The 19,745-nt window shown below is 38.9% G+C and overlaps 1 protein-coding gene across 2 annotated transcripts in view; it reads right to left on the reverse strand.

Annotated features, from left to right (window-relative positions):
• RALA (RAS like proto-oncogene A) overlaps nt 1–19,745 on the reverse strand; it is a 74,258-nt gene that overhangs the window by 11,077 nt on the left and 43,436 nt on the right. For both annotated transcript variants that reach the window (XR_003967095.2, XM_030307716.2), the window contains exons 2-3: nt 6,860–7,012; nt 3,993–4,201 (exon numbers count right to left, since the gene is read on the reverse strand). Coding sequence is in view for 1 of the 2 variants with exons in the window: in XM_030307716.2 (XP_030163576.1) it covers nt 3,993–4,201; nt 6,860–6,973 (323 nt within the window). In the remaining variant the exon portion in view is untranslated. The remainder of the gene's footprint in view (nt 1–3,992; nt 4,202–6,859; nt 7,013–19,745) is intronic.

The raw sequence follows: 19,745 nt of genomic DNA on the forward strand, positions 1-19,745 counted from the left end.
TCCAAAGGTATCATGGCTCTCTGTCCTTCTTAGGCGACTGTGAGCAAAGTACTTCTTTGCCTCAGTTTCCTATGCGTAACATGGGGTTAACAATAATACCTTCCTTACAAGGTTGCTATGAGGATGAAACGCAAAGCACTTAGAGTTGTGCCCAGCACGTAGTAAATATTCAGTAAACGTTAGCTGTTCTTAATCATTATTATTACTGTGTTGGAGAAAGTGGTTTTCTTATAAAATCAACACTTTCTTGCTAACTTACCGGTGCCTCCCCTCTGAAATTATTAAAAGACGTTGGAACTACAGGAACACAAATAGTTCAGACTAAGAGAAAAACGAGAAAATTAAAGGGATTATTGGGATGACAGGTCAGCGGAGTATACCTGGTTTTGCGAGGATCTATCATGATAAGATAGATTTGAGAGACTGAGTAAGAATCTTCATCAAGCCTTGATCTCAGACTTGTCCATTTTGTGCTTCTTAGATTTTGTGCTTCTGATTTTAAGAGATAAGATGTAAAAAATGCGTGCCTTAGAATCCATGAAATTCGCTAGTATCTGTCTTGTCTTGTTAATGCTTCGAAGTGTCTGGTGTGTGGTGAGCACTGTTATGAGTATTAGGCAGTGTTACTACCTTTCCTATCACTTCATTCACCTGATTTCCAATGTTGTAAATATTCTAACAGACTCAGTGTTTGTAGGCAGCTCTTTGGACCTGAATTCCTAGTTTTTCTTTCTTTTCTTGAGAGAGAGAGAAAGAAAAAGAGAGACAGAGAGAGAGGGAGTGGCGGAGACAAAGGGAGAGAGAGAGAATCTTAAGCAGGCTCCGCACCCAGTTCCTGATCCCAACACAGGGCTCAATCCCATGAACTGTGACATCATGACCTGAGCCAAAATCAAGAATCAGATGCTAACTGACTGGGCCACCCAGGTCCCCCTAATTTTTTTTTTTTTTTTTAATTCCTAGTTTTTCTACCGTGAACAGATTGTAGACCATATAGTCACCTCCATCTTCCGCTGACTGGTACTTAGCCTATTACCCATCCTTTTAGGAAGTTACAATGTCAGCCAGGCACAGGGACTTGGTGACACATGCTAAGCTGTACTACAGGGCTGTGATGTTGTCTAGCATCCACGTGATCTCTTGCAAAGAGCACGTCAACACTCACCATCACTACTATTAAATTTATGACGTATTTGTGAAGGGGATATCAGCCAGTCCAAATCTTTTTCTACTGCTGGTGACAACAAATTTGCTGTTACCTCCTTAACCAGTTTCCTTTGTGATCAACAGCCTCACACTACGATGTTAACAACACCTGACTTACTACTTAATCTCACTAACCACCAGAGACTGACTCTGGCATTTGTGACTAGTACTTCTGGTCGCATGTAGATATAGTCATTAACTTATTTCTTAATAAATACCTCATAAGTTACTGAGTCCAATGCTCCAGGAAGACCAATACTGAAAATACAGTGTGATTAATGCTATCAGAAATGTGGCGTTGGAAAGCCTGGACCTTCTGGGTTCAGAGGTGAGAAGACAATATTCATGAGAGTTAATTAGCTGGTTTTAATTAGCTACTTTCCTGGATGTCAGAGAAAGGCACTGCTATATCTACAACCTTCCTACGCATTTTACTTAATGTGATGCTCCCTTTAAGTGGAGTTTTAGAGGCTATTACAGAATTTTAGAATAGGAAAGTACTTTTATAAACTGGTCCAACTTTTTCATTTTTGACATAAGGAAAGTGAGAACCAGAAAAAAAAAAAAAGAACATTTTCTAACATTTCTATCAAACATTTACTAAACATGCCCTGTATGATATATGCCAGGAACGGTACCAAATATGGGCCCCAGGGATCCTCAGGTGGATAGGAAATGGGTCCTGCTCTCAAGAGTTTTCTCCTGGTCAGGAAAAACACATGCAAATCAAGCTGATGCTACAAGTGTAGCGAGTATGCTCTCGGAGTGGGTCCAGCCACTCTGCACACAGAGGAGCAAGCAGTGGGTTCCGCCCTGGGGACAGGAGGCCCAGGAAGGCTGAAGAGAGGAGCTGCCGCTGGTGCCACACTCTGCGGGTCAGACCAGGTGGAGCGCAACCACTCGGACTGTCTCAAAAATGCCTTTCCTGTGTCGCCACTGAGTCACTGGGACTGTTATGGGAAGGGCAACACACTGGAGGGACAACAGAAGAGTAATGAATGATTCACTTATTTTCTGTAAAAGCCACAGCCCAAGATTCTTACTCTCTTTATTCCCTTGAGACACCACTTTGGCTTTGGCAACTACGGTGACACATTTATCCCATCACCTAGAACAGGACTTGCTCCATAATAAGCGCTCAAATATGTGCTGAATGAGTGAATAAGCACTGACAGTTCTCTTTCAACACGTCTCCCAGGACTGTAAGTTAGCAGGGCCTGCCACTGTGTGCACTTTATCCCATACATAACTCCTTCTTTAGAGACAACAAAGTTAATTTTACAAATAGATGTGCATTTTAGAAGTTTCTCAATGACGTGTTTTGTCCTTGAGATTCCCTGAGTTCTTGACACTTTCGAATGCACACGGAAAGGAGGCTTTATGTAAGCCCAGGTTCAGTTTTTGCTCAAGTGTTGGAAAACTTCTTTCCTTATCTGTGGAAATCCTTCTCATCCTTCATGCTCACCTATCTCAAGAAGGCCTCTGAGCTCCTCTACTCTCCTGGTCCCTGTAATCATCACTGCCCACGTCTCCTACTCTGTCACTACCTTGCTCTTGGTTTCAGGCCTTCATCATCTAGGCTGTGTGAATCTTGAAAACAGAGGGTTCACCACATGCTTCTTTTGTGTCCCTTAAACCAAGGCAAACACTTAAACAGAAATAAAAAATATATAATTAAAGACTACTTTTGGGGTGCCTGGGTGGCTCAGTCGGTTAAGTGTCCGACTTCGGCTCAGGTCATGATCTCACGGTTTGCGAGTTCGAGCCCCGTGTCAGGCTCTGTGCTGACAGCGCAGAGCCTGGAGCCTGCTTTGGATCCTGTGTCTCCCTCTCTCTGCCCCTCCCCCACTTGTGCTCTGTCTCGAACAAAAATAAATATACATTAAAAAAAATTTAAAAAAAAAAGACTACTTTTGATTACGTATGTAGTAATTGAGGCTATTCAAGAACTTATTCGTGGCATATTTCTCTTAGAACCCCTCTCCCCTTCACCAACCGCCTCCCTGCAAACCAAATGGATGACAGAATTTGATTAGGCAAATAGTAAGTGAGATATAAAAACTACTGTATCACACAACCCAGTGTACCACTCTACGGTATTATTACTTCTATTAATTTTATTTTTACATTTATTTATTTTTGATAGAGACAGAGCACAAGTGGGGGAGAGGCAGAGAGAGAGAGGGAGACACAATCTGAAGCAGGCCCCAGGCTCCAAGCTGTCAGCACAGAGCCTGATGTGAGGCTCGGATTCACAAACCGCGAGATCATGACCTGAACTGAAGTTGGACGCTTCACCGACTGAGCCACCCAGGCGCCCCTACTTCTATTAAGATAATCGGTGTGCACTGTCGGGGCATCTGTGTGGTGAGGAGGATGGCGATGTGCCCGCTCAGCATCACACGGGTGCTGTAAAGCCAGTGACTAACGCAGAAAGATCTGAAATCTGGGTCAGAGCTCCATTATGTGATCCAAGCATCAACTATTCCAGCAGCATTAGTACTGTACTCTGAAGAGAAATACTCCAGTAACGCCTAACAGACTTTGGGGACTGAGGCTGCCACCATCTCACGTGCCAATACAGAGGGCACGGGGATGGCTGGAAGATTACACGACGTACATGGAACACCCGAGTGTACATGCACTGTGGATGGAGTCACGCACTACCATCAAAGGGGGAATAAACACAACTGCACGCAGAGGGAAAGACTAACAAGTAACCACCTCTGGTTGTCCACTTGTTTCTGGGGAGGACACCTGTACAACGGCACTCGTCCCTGACACACCTGAAGTCGGCTGTGGCTGCAAAGGATTCCATTTCTGTAATCGAGAAGACACAGAGGAAACCCTCCCCGCTCCGAAAGTAGTTGTCTCTAATTGCAGCGTAATCCTCCTGCCCAGCTGTATCCAAGATATCGATCTGCACTTCCTCCCCATCCAGCACGACCTTCTTCCGATAGCTGTCCGCTTTGGTAGGCTCGTAGTCCTCTACAAACTACAGAAGATGAAATAGAGATTCACGTGAAGCTGCTGAAATAGTACAGAGAGGTCCCATGTACTCTTCATTCAGGTTTCCCCGATGGTAAAAACTCATTAATTTAAATTTTCATTTTAGGTAATTTGGTGGCTTCGACATTTGTAAAAAGCCAGGGTTAAATGATTAAGTCTAGACTGTTTACAGCTTGAAAACGGTGCTGTTTTCTTCCTTAAAACACCATAACTACAAAAGCTATTACACATATATTTAATCAAATACATAAAAATTCCTTTCAATGTGACACTAAATATAAATTTTCATGCCAGAATTGTGGAAATAACTTGAAAGTAAGTCAATATTTAGGTAAGCATTGAGAGTTGTGAAATCTCTTTTCTAAAATGAACCAAATCAAAACAGTGACTTATATTACTCAGTAGAGTGGCAAATCATGAACTTTTAGATCTCTCTCTAAACATCTGATTTTTAAAATAACAGTACAACTAAACAACTTTACATTCCCACATCCATCTTCAACTCTGTAAATCTCCCCTTGATATTTTTTTTTTTTCAACGTTTATTTATTTTTGGGACAGAGAGAGACAGAGCATGAACGGGGGAGGGGCAGAGAGAGAGGGAGACACAGAATCGGAAACAGGCTCCAGGCTCTGAGCCATCAGTCCAGAGCCTGACGCGGGGCTCGAACTCACGGACCGCGAGATCGTGACCTGGCTGAAGTCGGACGCTTAACCGACTGTGCCACCCAGGCGCCCCTCCCCTTGATATTTTTGATCACTGTATCATTGTTAGCATGTAAGGATGTATACATATACACTTTTGTAGGGTTTTTTTTATTAGGTCCTATAAGTATTTTCATTATCTGATATGTTCTTATATATTGGCTCAATGTCTATATCCCTCTACTAGAATTTAACACTTGGGAGTAGGTACTTGACTATTCTACTCATCACTCCATCTCCCAGAGCTTGGAACATGTCTAAAACATGTAGACGCTCACTAAAGAATTATTAAAAATACGAACACAGTGTATTTGTAACTATAAAGGCTATGGGACATTCTACCATATTTACATGCTAATTTTTATTTGCATATTTATGAGTATCAAATACAAATATTCAGATAGCACATCAGATACTATGGTGAATATTAGTATTTATCAATACTAAATGAAAAGTTAAGCATTCATCAAATGTAAGGTATGTGAACAGTCTTACCTTTTTAAAAATTTTATTTATTTATTTATTTTGAGAGACAGAGAGAGAGAGAGAAAGAGAGAGAACATGCACACATGTGGGTAAGGGGCAGAGAGAGAGGGTGAGAGAGAATCCCAAGCAGGCACTACTACACTGTCAGTGCAGAGCCAGATGAGGGGCTTAAACCCACAAACATGAGATCATGACCTGAGACAAAAATCAAGAGTTGGATGCTTAACTCTCAGGCACCCTGTGAACAGTCTTACTTTTGACCTCCTCCATATTGTCAAGAAGGGGCCTGAAATTAGCGATTAGTTTGAAAGACTAGTTATTAAAATGAGTGGTAGGGAAAACAGATTGAACAGATAAATCAGCAATTTCATTTAAAGTACCATTTCAATCTCCTCTCTTTCCAAATTTTTTATTATAGTCCCCAGTGAACAAGATAACTGATGGAAGCGTTTTGTGTGTGACAGAATGCTGATGAGCAGGAAATAGGAGACATCGGGTAGTAAGGATCTGCAGGATTTGTTGTCAGGAGACCAGGCTTAGAGCTTGGTCACTCATCAGAGATCACTCTTCTTGGGTTGGGTAATCTCCCTGGGGTTCTGTTTTCTCATCCATAAAATGGGGATACTACCATACCATGCAGGATTGTTATGAAGATTAAGTAAGAAAGAATAATCATAAAACCCTGCTTCTATTGGAAGAATTGAGGATAAATGCTTAAACTGGATTATCAACTCTTAAATCATTTAGGCTTGATAAGAGCCCTCTGGGGAAAGGCTATACTGCTGTCTTAACTCTAGGGAAATAAAGTCCAACATAAATACAGGAACACAAATCTGTAACCTTCTAGTGATTATATTTTAGGGCCATAGCCTTTACTTGTTTAATGATGAGTATATGCTAAGCCAAATACTACAATTGATTTCTCCATGATTATTAAAATTATTTTATTATTGGGGCACCTGGCTGGCTGAGTTGGAAGTGCATGTGACTCTTGATCTCTGGGTCATGAGTTCAAGCCCCATGTTGGGTGTAGAGAGTAGTAAATAAAACTTAAAAAAAAATTATTATTATCATTACTATTGTTAAAGTTATCACAGGACACCTATGTATGTTAACTTTAAGTCTCAATTAGGTACTTTACCTACTAGTTCTATTAATTCAAGGTGGGAATCTCCATTAAAACACTTCAAATGAAAAAGCCAAAGTTAGATTGCTTCAAAACAGGTACTGTTTCCAGTTCTGTTTTGTTTTTAAAGTAAAGGTTTTTAAGGATCTTGAATTATTGACTCGTTAAATCAACATGTGTACAAATAGCTCTGAATTTAAAAACAGGAAAAAATGATTAGTAGCTTTCAAGGACTTAAGGAATACACCTAAAACAGCACCAAAACTAAGCACAGAAATACTCTCTGAAAGCCCAAACTTCGATATCCATTATAAAATCGGCACTTACCTCATCATACATGAACTGTAGAGTCAGAGCGGACTTGCCCACACCACCACTGCCCACCATGATGACTTTGTGTAAGGCCAAAGAATTCTGACCCTTGGGCTTATTTGCAGCCATCTTGTGTCAAAGAGTTTTCAGCAAAGGCTTAAGAAGAATCTAGAAGAATAAAAAAATAAGTAATGCTCAGTACAGTCTTCCTCAGAATTCCAAGTGTAGGAAAGAGATAAGGTGTCCTTGGGCTTCAAGATACTAGTTTTCATTCTGCGGTGATTTTCAACAAACGGCAAACGAAGCATGCTCAAGAATCACTTATGAGAGAATACCATGACAATACAAGTATGTGACTCAAGGGCATTGCTCCTACAATAGCTAGTTTTCAGTAATGAGCTATGACCAAAGGTGAAAATTTTGCAGCACAACCACACGCTGACAATAACGAAGTATTAGATGTATTAGAATACCATCACACAGATTAGGAAAACAGGCTTACCAATCACTTGGTCTTCATATTAACCTTTATTGGCAATAATTAAAGAGATGTTTCTTCTAAGTCTAGGAAGAAACAACTGACCAAAAAAACCCACAAAAACCAAGGTTGCTGATCGAAAGGCTTACTCACTGTCAGTTTATAAAAGAAGAAACCTCATGCCAGTAACTTGGTAGCAGAATTAGAATCCAATACTGTAGATCAGAGCTCCCAAGGGACATTGTGGAGGAGATGGCCGATCTAACTTAAATCCCTGGACCCAGTGCACCCTCAGTTTCTTCAGAAAGTGCATTTGTTTACTGCCCTCATGTGCTTAGTGTGTGGAGACCAGATCCTCCAGAGGCTGGGGTGCTGCTGTACACTAACGGCACCCCGTCACTCTGGCTCCAAAGCAGATCCCTTGGCCGGGAGGTCACGGCAAACACGGGGTTTGGGTGGAGCCCAAGTGAGGAGCCTTTCTGTTACTAGAGGCTTGAGGGGTTGCGGGTGGCTGCAGCACCCTTCCTTCTCAGCGTCTTTTGACTTGTTTTGGTCCTGGGACAGCTTTCCCAAATTGCAGCTCATGGGACCACACCTGATCCTGCCTGCCTCTCCGTCCTGTGCCCATCTCCCCACTCGGCTGCATCAGTCCCACGCCGGCCTCCTTCAGTTCTTCAGATGCTCTTCTGTGCCTCTTGGCCCTTGCCATGCAGTATCCTGTATTTGGCATATTCTTATGCAAGTTGGCTAAGACCTCTCTGTTTCTGGATCTCAGTCTTACCTGAAACTCGACCTAAATTATGCTCTCCTCTGCCCTATGTGCTCATATAGCATCTGATACCTTCCCTCATGACCATTATCACGAGCTGAAATTGCTTGAATGTGTTAGTTGCTTAATATGGGTCTTCTTCCTGAACATACCAGAAGCGGGTTGAGTGCAGGGGCCATAGTCTAGTTGGTTTACTTTATGTTTAATGTGACTAACATGGCTGGGGAAAGTCAGCCACTCAGTACGCATGTGCTGAATGAATAAACAAATGTTCTCAGTCTGACAACCTTGGGGAGTAATTTAGACTGTACTGGTATAAAGTAGCCATTGCTACTAGAGATTCAATCACAAGTCTGGGCAAGGACAGTCTACTGTGGGTCTGTGCCTCACACACTGGCTATAACCCAAGAGCTGGGCCCTTCTCAGGCTCTGCCCAGAAATCACGCCCATATGACTATTTGCCCAAACAGAAAAGTCTTAAAGAAAGAAACAACTCATAATCTTACTATCCATTTAATATGAACATGTTATACTTTGAGACTGCTTTCAATCTATGTGGAGCGTAACTCTGACACTATCTGTGCAATTTCTGATCCCGTTCTTATTTCTGTAACATTTTAGCAGAAGCAGTTTGCACTGTGAAGTGTATTGTAAAGACTCTACACTTGGAGACTAGCAGTTTCATCAACTCAACAAACAAGAACTGAGTCCCCCCTTTTTCCTGGGTACCAAGGACATGATCATTAGATTGTGAATGACTATCACTGCTCAGAAATAGTGAAAAATATCAGTGTATTTCAGATAACTGATAGCCTTATTCAAATAACTAAAAGCCTTAAGTATACTAAGCCTCAGTAGCTTATGGAACATGCTCTTGCTGGTGTTCCTATATAAATCAGGAAATGATCCTCACTATTATGATCCTTACTTGCTGGCAGCTATAATCATTTCATGACTATGTAGCTACCGATTTTTATCTATCTATCTATCTATCTAGAGTGTGTGTGCATGCATGAGCTGGGAAGGGAGAGAGAGAGAGAGAGAGAGAGAGAGAGAGAGAGAGAGAGAGAGAGAATGAATCCCAAGCAGGCTCCGTGCTGTCAGCACAGAGCCTGATGCAGGGCTTGAACTCACGAACCCGTGAGATCATGAAATCAAGCATCAGTCGCTTAGCCAACTGAGCCACTCAGGAGCTCCTACAGATGTATTTAAAGTCACAAAACTGAATGAACTCACTTTGGGATAAGATGAAGATGGGTACGAGAAGGCAGCAGAAGAGATATCCCTGAGACAGCTCAACAGACATGTTCAGGAGGAAAAGTGGCCACTCAGGAGGAAATCCAGTAATTGTACATAGAAACTGGTTGACTGTCAAATCCTGCTGGGAGACTGAGCTGAGATGTAAGAAGATAAGAGATTTACAGAGAATTGATTACTAGATTTTGGCAAGATGGAGATTGCTAATAACCTTGGGGAAAGTCATTTCACCAGTGAGGTAGGAATCACAGCCTGAATGGGGTGTGTTGAAGAGAAAACAGGAGGTACAGAAATGTACTTTTTTACTCTGAAGATGAAGAAATGTGGCCATAGATGGACAGAGTTTTTGTTTGGTTGCTTTTAAAACGTTATTAATGGATGTTCATATGATAATCATCCAAAAGAGGCAGAAACACATTAACACCAGAAAGGATAAAAACCATATCGTCATCTCATTAGATGCGGAAAAAGTATTTGACAAAGTACAATATCCATTCATGAAAAAAACTCTCAACAAAGTAGGTTAGAGGAACACACTTCAACATAATTTTTATTTTATATATATATATATATATATATATATATATATATATATATGGAAAAAATACAGCTACCATCATTCAGGAACAAGATAAGGATGTCCACTCACCACTTTCATTCAACACAGTATTGGAAGTCCTAGTCACAGCAGTCAGACAAGAAAAAGAAGTAAAAGGCATCCCAACTGATAAAGAAGAAGTAAAACATTCACTATTTGCAGATGACAGGATGCTCTACATAGAAAACCCTGCAGACCACCATAAAACTACTAGAACTGATAAATGAATTCAGCAAAATCGCATATAAAATTAATATACAGAAATCTGTTGCATTTTTACACACAAATAAAGAAGCAGCAGAAAGAGAAATTAAGAAAACACTCTCATTTACAACTGCACCAAAAATAGTACGATACCTGGTGAAGGGGAGGGGCAGAGGGAGAGGGAGAGAGAGAATCGTAAGCAGGCTCCACATCCAGCACCAGAGCTCAGAACTCTGGGCTCGATCTCAGAACCATGAGATCAAGACTTGAGCCAAAATTAAGAGTCAGATGCTTAACTGACTGAGCCACCCAGGCGCCCCTACTGTTCAATTTTTTAAAGTGGTGTGCTAGAATAATACTATAGAACCTATTTGGTTAGGGGTGGGTTTTGAGTTTTCAAGCTGTTTTTCTCTGCTTCGTTCAGAAATTAGACACCTACACCATGCTCAAAATATTCATTTAAATATGAATTACCTGATTTTTCCCCCTCCTTCTCTTCCTTCCTCCATCAACAAAGGCACCGCTTTTGGTGCTGAGGCTATGGAGTTGAACTCCACAGGTCTAGGGTCTTGCCTCATGTTTAGCTGAGGTGTATGCATACTGTATGAGTTTCCTGTTGCTGCTGTATGCTGTAACAAATTACTACAAACTTATAGTGGCTTAAAATAATACAAATTTATTGTATTACAGTTCTGGTTGCCAGAAATCCAAAATGAGTCTTAAGGCTCAATCAAGGTATCAGTTGGACAGATTCTCTCTGGAAGCTCCAGAGGAGAATGTATTCCTTGCTTTTTCCAGTTTTTAGAGACTGGCACTCCTTGGCTCTTAAACAGTCTTAAATCTCTTTGAAAAAAGAATTACATCTCTTGGCTACATCACAACAATCTCTGCTTCTGTGGTCATTTTGCCTTCTCTTCTACGGTAGTCAAACGACTCCTTCCACTTCCCTCTTAAAAGGAGACTTGTGATTACATTTAAGGCCCACCAGAATTTTCCAAAATAATATCTCAAGATCCTTGATTTAATCACAAAGTCCCTTTTGCCATAGAAAGTAAGATTCACAGATTCCAGAGATTAGGATATGAGTATCTCGGGCCTACCACATAAAGTGGGTCAAGGTGCTTCAGACCACAAACCTTCAATCCAAATTCTAAACTCTCTATTTTAAACTTTAAGAAGTTTTCTAGAAACGATCAACCTAGTTCTCCAATACTGAATAAGGAATACTCTTATCAAGTAAGATATCAAATATTCTCTGGCCACCAAAAGTGAAAAACCCAATGATCTTCATATTTCCAGAGCTCATTATCTTTAGACTTTCCTAATAAAGGTACTTATTATTAGTCTAGCAAAAATATTAGCTGGTAAATTCTTTAAAAAAAATTTTTTTTAATGTTTATTTATTATTTTCATAGAGAGAGACAGCATGAGCAGGGGAGGGGCAGAGAGAGAGGGAGACACAGAATCTGAAGCAGGCTCCAGGCTCTGAGCTGTCAGCACAGAGCTGGACGCTGGGCTCGAACCCAGGAGCTGTGGGATCATGACCCGAGCTGAAGTCAGTTGCTTAACCAACAGAGCTACCCAAGTGCCCCTCTGACTGGTAAAAGTTCTTAATGAGAGATTCTTTGTCAATAAAGAGATTAAATGAATCATTTACTTCCCCTCCTATTTCAATAGTGCATTAAAAGTTTATGATCACCAGAAGTTCAGTTCCTATCAAACCATTACTAATCACATGTAGGTAGAGGCCAAATTAGTGACTCACTCTCAGAATATAAAGTATTTCATACAACAACTCACCCATGGCACTCCCTATATGCATTAAGAATATCTGCTCAATAAAAAATTCCCAGGAATTTATTATAAAATTAACAATTTCAGAAGAATTAGAATATACCTGACCAAGGAAACAAGATACACTATTCCTTTTTGAAAGAGTTTTTTTTTTAAAGACTATTTAGGTTTATTACCAGGCACAAATAACAATATTGGTATATTTTTCCATTTATTTTATTTTTATTTTTTTAATTAAAATTTTTTTTTTCTTTTTTAACATCTTTTTTTATTTTTTATTTTATTTTTTATTTTTATTTTTATTTTTTATATTTATTTTTTATTTTTATTTTTATTTATTTTTGAGACAGAGAGAGACACACAGCATGAATGGGGGAGGGTCAGAGAGAGGGAGACACAGAATCTGAAACAGGCTCCAGGCTCTGAGCTGTAGGCACAGAGCCCGACGCGGGGCTCGAACTCACGGACCACAAGATCATGACTTGAGCCGAAGTCGGCCGCTTAACCGACTGAGCCACCCAGGCGCCCCCCAAAATTTTTTTTCTTAATGTTTATTTATTTTTGAGACAGAGAGAGAACATGAATGGGGGAGGGTCAGAGACAGAGAGAGACACACAGAATCCGAAGCAGGCTCCAGGCTCTGAGCTGTCAGCACAGAGCCTGACGCGGGGCTCTAACTCACAGACAGTGAGATCATGACCTAAGCCACAGTCGGAAGCTCAACCGACTGAGCCACCCAGGCGCCCCAATTTTTCCAGCCATTTAAATAAAGCACAGGTATTATCAGTAGTGTTTAATGCTCCAGAGTATGGAAAAAGCTTCCAAATCCTCCTCAGAGAGCTAGCTTAACATTGATAAAGTTCTAACAAAGAGATAATAAAGGAAATGTAGATTAACTGATCTATCATGTGAATACAGTGCAAAAATTCTAAATAAAAAATGTTACCATATAGAATCCAGCATATTAAAAGAATAAACCAAAGTGACCAAGTAGAATTCAACCAGATATTGTAAGAATAGCTTTATATTTTAAGAAGTCAATAGAATTCCTCAAATTAATAGAAGAAAATAATCATATTATTATCTGTATAAAGCCTATACTATTTGTAAAATCCAAAGTCTGCTGCTCATAAAAACCTTAATAAAGTAGAAATTTATTGGTACTCACTTAATATAGAAACTGGCTACCTTAAAGCCCACACCCTAAAAGTATCACTGTGCTTCATGATAAAATAAAACATTTCCATTAATGCTTTTTTCAGGAATAAGAATGTCCACTATCACCACTCTTTAGCATTGTTCTGGAAGTGGCATCTGACATCAGAAAGAGAAATAAGGAGCAAATGACCATTATTAACTGATAATACGATTTCATACTTAGGCCAAAGGAATCAACTGAAAAATTGCTATCAAAAAGAGATTTCAAAGGGTAAATGGTTCTATACCAAATATGTTGTATAAAGAATGAATTTCTTTTCAAATAAACGGTTAGAATGTATAATGGAAGAAGGGGCCAAAGCAATTAAATGGGGGAAATGGCAATCTTTTCAACAAATAGTCCTGGAAAAATTGCATAAACCTTAGGAGGAAAAGAACCTCTACTCATTTCTCACCCTGTGCCAAAAAATTAATTTGATATGTATGATAGACTCAAATGTAAAGCTAACATATAGTCTTCAAAAAACAGAAAAATATCTTTGAGACTCTGAGGGAAAAAAAGATTTTTTAGAGAGGACACAAAAAATACGAAGTACAAAAGAAAAAACTGAAAAACTGGACTATCAAAACTAAAATCCTCTACTCATCAAAAGGGACTGATGAGAAAATTAAAAGGTAAGCCACAGGCTGGGAGAAAATATTGTCAAAGGACTTGCATCCAAAATATATAAATAACTCTAACAAATTAATAATAAAAATATAAGCAACCCAGGGGTACCTGAGTGGCTCAGTTGGTTAAGCCTCCGACTTTGGCTCAGGTCATGATCTCGCAGTTCGTGGGTTCAAGCCCTGCATCGGTCTCTACGCTGACAACTCAGAGCCTGGAGCCTGCTTCAGATTCTGTGTCTCCCTCTCTCTCTGCCCCTCCCCTACTTGTGCTCTGTCTCTCTCTCTCTCAAAAATAAATAAACATTAAAATATATATATATATAAACAACCCAATAAAAACTGGGCAAAATACTTGAGCTTCATAAACACTTCATAAAAGATATTTCTTTGTCCAAAAAGTTCATAAAAAGTTGCTCAATATCAGAAGGACATTCAAATTAAAGTCACAAGGATACACTACTTTATGCCCACTACAATAGCTAAAATTAAAGAGTCCACATTGAATGTAGGAAAGGATGTTGAACTTTCAGAACTCTCATGCCTTGCTGGTGGGAGTATAAAAATGGTACAATCATTCTGAAAAATGGCAATTTCTCAACAAGGTAAACATAACACATACCCTATAACCCAAAGTTCTATTCCTACATTTTACTCAAGTGATATGAAAATATCTGTCCACAAAAATACTTGTACAAGAATGTTCAGTTTTCTTCACAGTAGCCAAAAAGTGGAAACCAAATATCTAATAACAACAATATATACAAAGAGTGGAAGAAAAGACTCGATTTACAAGAGCACTCACAAAGAGTACATAACAGAGAATGAAATGAACACAAACTGTGTAAAATATACATGAAGACAATTTAATAATGTACTTAGGTAACTTTATAAAGGGTGACTCAAATAAATGAAGACAGATCTTGTTTTGGGGCAAGAAGATTGTACACTGGTTAACAAAATTTTGATAATAAAAGACTATTAACTTTTAATATACGAAAATGTATTCACAATAAAAAAAACACCACCACTGAATCAAAAGACTAAGGACCTGATTTAGGAGTCATCTGATCTATCTTCTAGAGTTTTCTTTACCCTTAAATTTGTGAAGGTAACTTTTTTTAAGTTTATTTATTTTGAGAGAGAGAGAGTGAGAGCAGAGAGAGTGCAAGCAGGGGAGGGGCAGAGACATGATCCCAAGCTGTCAGCATAGAGCCCAACACAGGGCTTGAACTCAGGAACCATGAGATCATGACCTGAGCCAAAACCAAGAGATGGACGCATATTATCTCATTGAGCCACTCAGATGTCCCTGTGAAGGTAATTTCTGATGTTGAAAACTGGCTTTCACTTTTTTTTAAAGGCAGTTTGGTATACATACAATGAAATCATCTTTTCAATGAGTTTTGATAAATGTAATCACGTGACCACTACCACAGTCAAGATCCCTAACGTTTCCATCACCCCTAAAAGGTTCTTCTGACCCCCCTGCAGTCAATAACCCCCCATGACCCCATCCCTTGGCAGCCATTGATCCAATTTCAGTTCCTATTGCCTTTTCCAGAATGTTACATAAATTGATCATATTGTACGTAGCTTTTTGTGCCTGGTTTCTTTTACTCAGCTATGGCTTCTGAGATACATCCATATTGTTACATGTACCAGAAGTGCATATATCTTTTTTTTTTTAACATTGGATGGTATTCGACTGTCTAGAAATAGCACAATTTGGTTACCTATTCACATTTATTTGGGTTATTTCATTTAAAAAATGTTAAAGATGAAGAAGCTATACACATTCATATACAAGTCTCTGTGTGTGTGTGTGTGTGTGTGTGTGTGTATCCCCCCCCCCCCACTGTGCACTTCTTTTGGGTAAATACCTAAGAGTGGGATTGCTAAACTGCATGGTAAGTTTGTTTAAATATGTTTTCCAAGTGGTGTACCTTTCTGCATTTCCACTAACAAGTAGGCGATTTCCAGTTGCTTTACATAGGGTACTGTCATCATCTAGGCAGTCTAGGACATCAGCATTAGTATTTCATTGTGGTTGTAATTTGCACTTTCCTAATAACTAACCATGTTAAGCATCCTTTCATGTGGTTATCTGCCATCTATATAGGTCTTTGGTGTTCAAATCTTTTGCCCATTTAAAAAAAAATTTTTTTTTAGTGAGTTGTAAGAGTTCTTTATATTTTCTGGAACAAAATTTTTTTTTTACCAGAAAATATTTTCTCCTAGTCTGTGGCTTATCTTTTCATTTTCTTTACACGTTTTTTGAAGAGAAGCTTTTATTTTGGCGAAGTCCAATTAATCATAGTTTTGTTTCATGCTTTTGGAATCCCAATAAATCTTTGACAAATTTTAAGTGACAAACTATTGTTTTTAATATTTATAAACAAAACTTTATTAATTAGTCATTATTAAAAAGAGAAGGTGGAAGGAAGTCCAGGTGAAACAACGTTAATAGCAACTGACACCCTAAAGTCTTCCTTCATTTTGAAGAATACAATTAAGCTCTATATGAGCAGCATTCAAAGTTAGAAAGTCCCTGCAACACTGTTTTATTTTTGAGATGGAACAACATAATATTTTCCAACTATTCAAGCTGCACTGAATAACAAGAACACAAAATTATAATAAAGACTGAACTAAGGAAAGTAATACTATTTTAAGGTTACAGTAGCTGGAAACTGCTTAAAGATGGCTTAACATTTTGCCTTGTCTGAATAGTAAAAGTTATTTACATGACTTGCCAGACATGTTGTCAGATATCAAAGCACAGACCTAAAATCACAAAGGCTTGAATTACTTTATCTCCTTGGGCGTCAGCTTGTTTGTAAAGCCAATGTTAACATGAATAAAACAGCGTATGTACGATAAGCATCTTTTTATTTATTTTTAAATGTTTATTTTTGAGGGAGAGAAACAGAGAGAGAAAGTGCAAACTTGAGCAAGGGAGAGGCAGAGAGAGATGGGGACAGAGGATCCGAAGCAGGCGCTGTGCTAAAAGCAGACAGCCTGAACCACGATTATCATCACCTGAGCTGCCCCTATGCATCTTTTTAGAAGATAGTACCTTTAATGCAGCATATATTCAGCCCCCATTCAGGGCAAAATTCCTAACAGCAGCACAAAGGTAAAACCCTTGCCACAGTTAAAACTAACAAAAATTTTCTAGAACAAATGAGGAAGTGATGGCTAAGCGAAGACTTGAAAGACAAAGCAATAGTAGACCAGGTGAACCTGGGAGCCACGGTTGGAGATAAAGCTGTAAGAAGTAAAAAGGGCCAGAAACAGAACCTTATGTACCAGAAATGTAATGATTTTTGTCCTCAAAGCAGTGGAGAACCACCAGGAGTTTTTAAGCGAGAGACTATGACTCAGAAGGGAGAACAGCTAGAAGCCTACAGGGCCATGGTGACTTGAGTGTGGACTGGGGAGGTGTTGATGAATTCAAGAGACACTAAGGGAAAAGACTCAACCAATATGGGGACCTATTAGATGTGTGGGGTGAAGGAGAGGGGAAGTTCAAGCCAAATTACTTAACTCTCTGACTAGAGTGGATGGACATGGGTAAGGAAAAGAAGCAGCAACAGCCTTTTGTGGGGTAAGGGTAGGTAGTGAGAAGAGTTCATGCAAGGAAATGATGAAAATCACTTTAATAGTTCAAAATAATTTAAAAATTGAATCTAAGACTGTATAGCTGAAATATAAGAGGTTTTCTCACTCTGGCCCCAGTAGTTTTGTTAGCACATTATGACTTGATTTCAGTAATGCCGAGAAATAAGTAACAGGGTGAAACCTGAAAGGTAAAAGAGTAAAAAAAAAAACCTATAAACTACTATCGATGGCTATTCTAACATTTGTCTTTTAACCCCTAAGTGTGCTTTTAAAATAAGATTAGGTACTTTAGAAAAACATTAAATTGTTAATACTTATAAAGAATATACATTTTGCTTCTATATTCCTATGCTAACTCTGGGAGGATAAATAACAGTAACCATTTGAATTGTGAAACATGTGAATATGTTCCTTAATTGAAAATTAAATAAATTAAATGTTTTTACTCAATTTACCAGGTACAAAACTGCATGAAGAAATAATATTCAGAGTCTGGATGCTTAGTGATCTAAAAAAAAGGTATAATTTGGATAAGTTATACCTGCTTTAGGTTCTACTGTGTATGAGCTATAAATTAGTGTATATACACTCTCAGTTTCTTCTTGATATATTTAGGAACTTCATATGGTCTATGAAAGCTCTGCTAATTAAAAAAAATGCAACCAGAAAAAATAATTGAACTAATCCTGTCTGAATTATCCAGCTTAAAAATTATTCAACTAAGTAAGGCTTAGATCAAACTTAGACATTAGAAGAAATATTGACAAAAAGTTTAACAGTAAACAGTCATAAGCACATAAAATATATTTTTTAAATATTTATTTTGAGAGACAGAGAGAGAGAGAGAGTACATGCATGTGTGCAAGCAGCTAGGGGTAGAGAGAGGGAGAGAGAGCATCCCAAGCAGGCTCTATGTACACACAGGAGTGGATGGGCACATAGATAAGTCAGGATCCCCAACTTCAAGGATTTTACCATCAAGTACAGAGACATGGGGGGGAGGAGGTTAAGTTATAACACAAGTTTGCCTTCTGCATCCCTTTCCACTTAAGTCATACTTGTTTTTCTGTGTTGTTTTGTTGACCTCATGGCTGTAATTCTTAATGGCTATTTAGTATGTCATTTTGTGCATGTACCGCAGTTCACTTACTGAGTCCTGTAAGACATGACAGCCGTTCAGAATTATTCAGTATAACAATTAATGACCATCTATTTCTATGTTTAAAATGCTTTTCATGATGTTTCCATAAGAAACAGAAATTGAATGAATGGATTGTTTAAGGTTTATCACGCATAATGTCCAACTGCTTTTCAAAAGTTCTGTATAATTGTTCACAACATTCCTATTAGGCAATTGGTATTCTTTAAAAAAATCTGCTAATTACATATTAGGAAAAAGATCTCATTGTTATTTCTAATTCCATCTTTGATTACATGACGAGGGTGAATTTTTTTCTATGTATTTGGTTATTTTGTGAATTGTTAATTCATAATTGTTAATTCATTTATAATTCCAAGTCACCACTGACTAGGTTTTCTTTCCTCTAGCTTCCCCAGTCCACCACAGCAGGTTTCCTCCAGTGGTGGAGAGATCTACTTCCCATTACAGATCTGGAGAAGTCAAAGACTCCATGTTCACTGTCATTTTAATGGGTGTGTTTCCTTCAACGTTCGTGGGCAAGGAACAGGTTGACAGGTTGGATTCTTCTTCAAATATCAAAACAAGGAGAGTTTACCATGTGTCACTAACACTTTCACTGCAACTCCTAATCCTCCTCAGGCTGAGAGTTTAAAAAGAAACTTTTTTCGAAAGCAGATTTCCAAAATTAGCATGGGAACCAATGTTGTTGCAGCATTTGTATGGGTAGGGTGTATGGGTAGGATGTCTAGTTGGCTCTTAATGCGTACAATCATAGTATCATGTCCTATCATCTCTTCTGCTCGGTTCCTCCTGAAAGCATAGATTCCTCTCGCAGCCTCTCCTCATGGGTATGCTGGACCGGGGCTTCCTCCACCCTGGCCCACCCATCAGTGCCATCTGTTTCCTGCCTTCTAAAACCTGGAAAGTCTCTGCTTTGCTCATGGCCACTCCATCTGCTCCTACTCTCAGTGCTTGTGAGTTTACAAATTTCTGTTTATAAATTTTATTTTCCTCTGTCATGTCACAGGAAGTTGGGGACACAGAGGAGTCAGTCTATTGGCTTTCAGTACAAACGAGTTAAAATCTTCAGTTGACTTATTTGGAATCCCAAATATTTCAAATTCAGGAACTTCAAAAATCTCAACTAAAGAGTCTAGTTAAGATAAACCTCAGTTTTAAAGAATACAATCAATTTTAAGTATTCAGTACCAA

This window comes from Lynx canadensis, chromosome A2 (assembly GCF_007474595.2).
Source record: "Lynx canadensis isolate LIC74 chromosome A2, mLynCan4.pri.v2, whole genome shotgun sequence".
NCBI lineage: Eukaryota > Metazoa > Chordata > Mammalia > Carnivora > Felidae > Lynx > Lynx canadensis.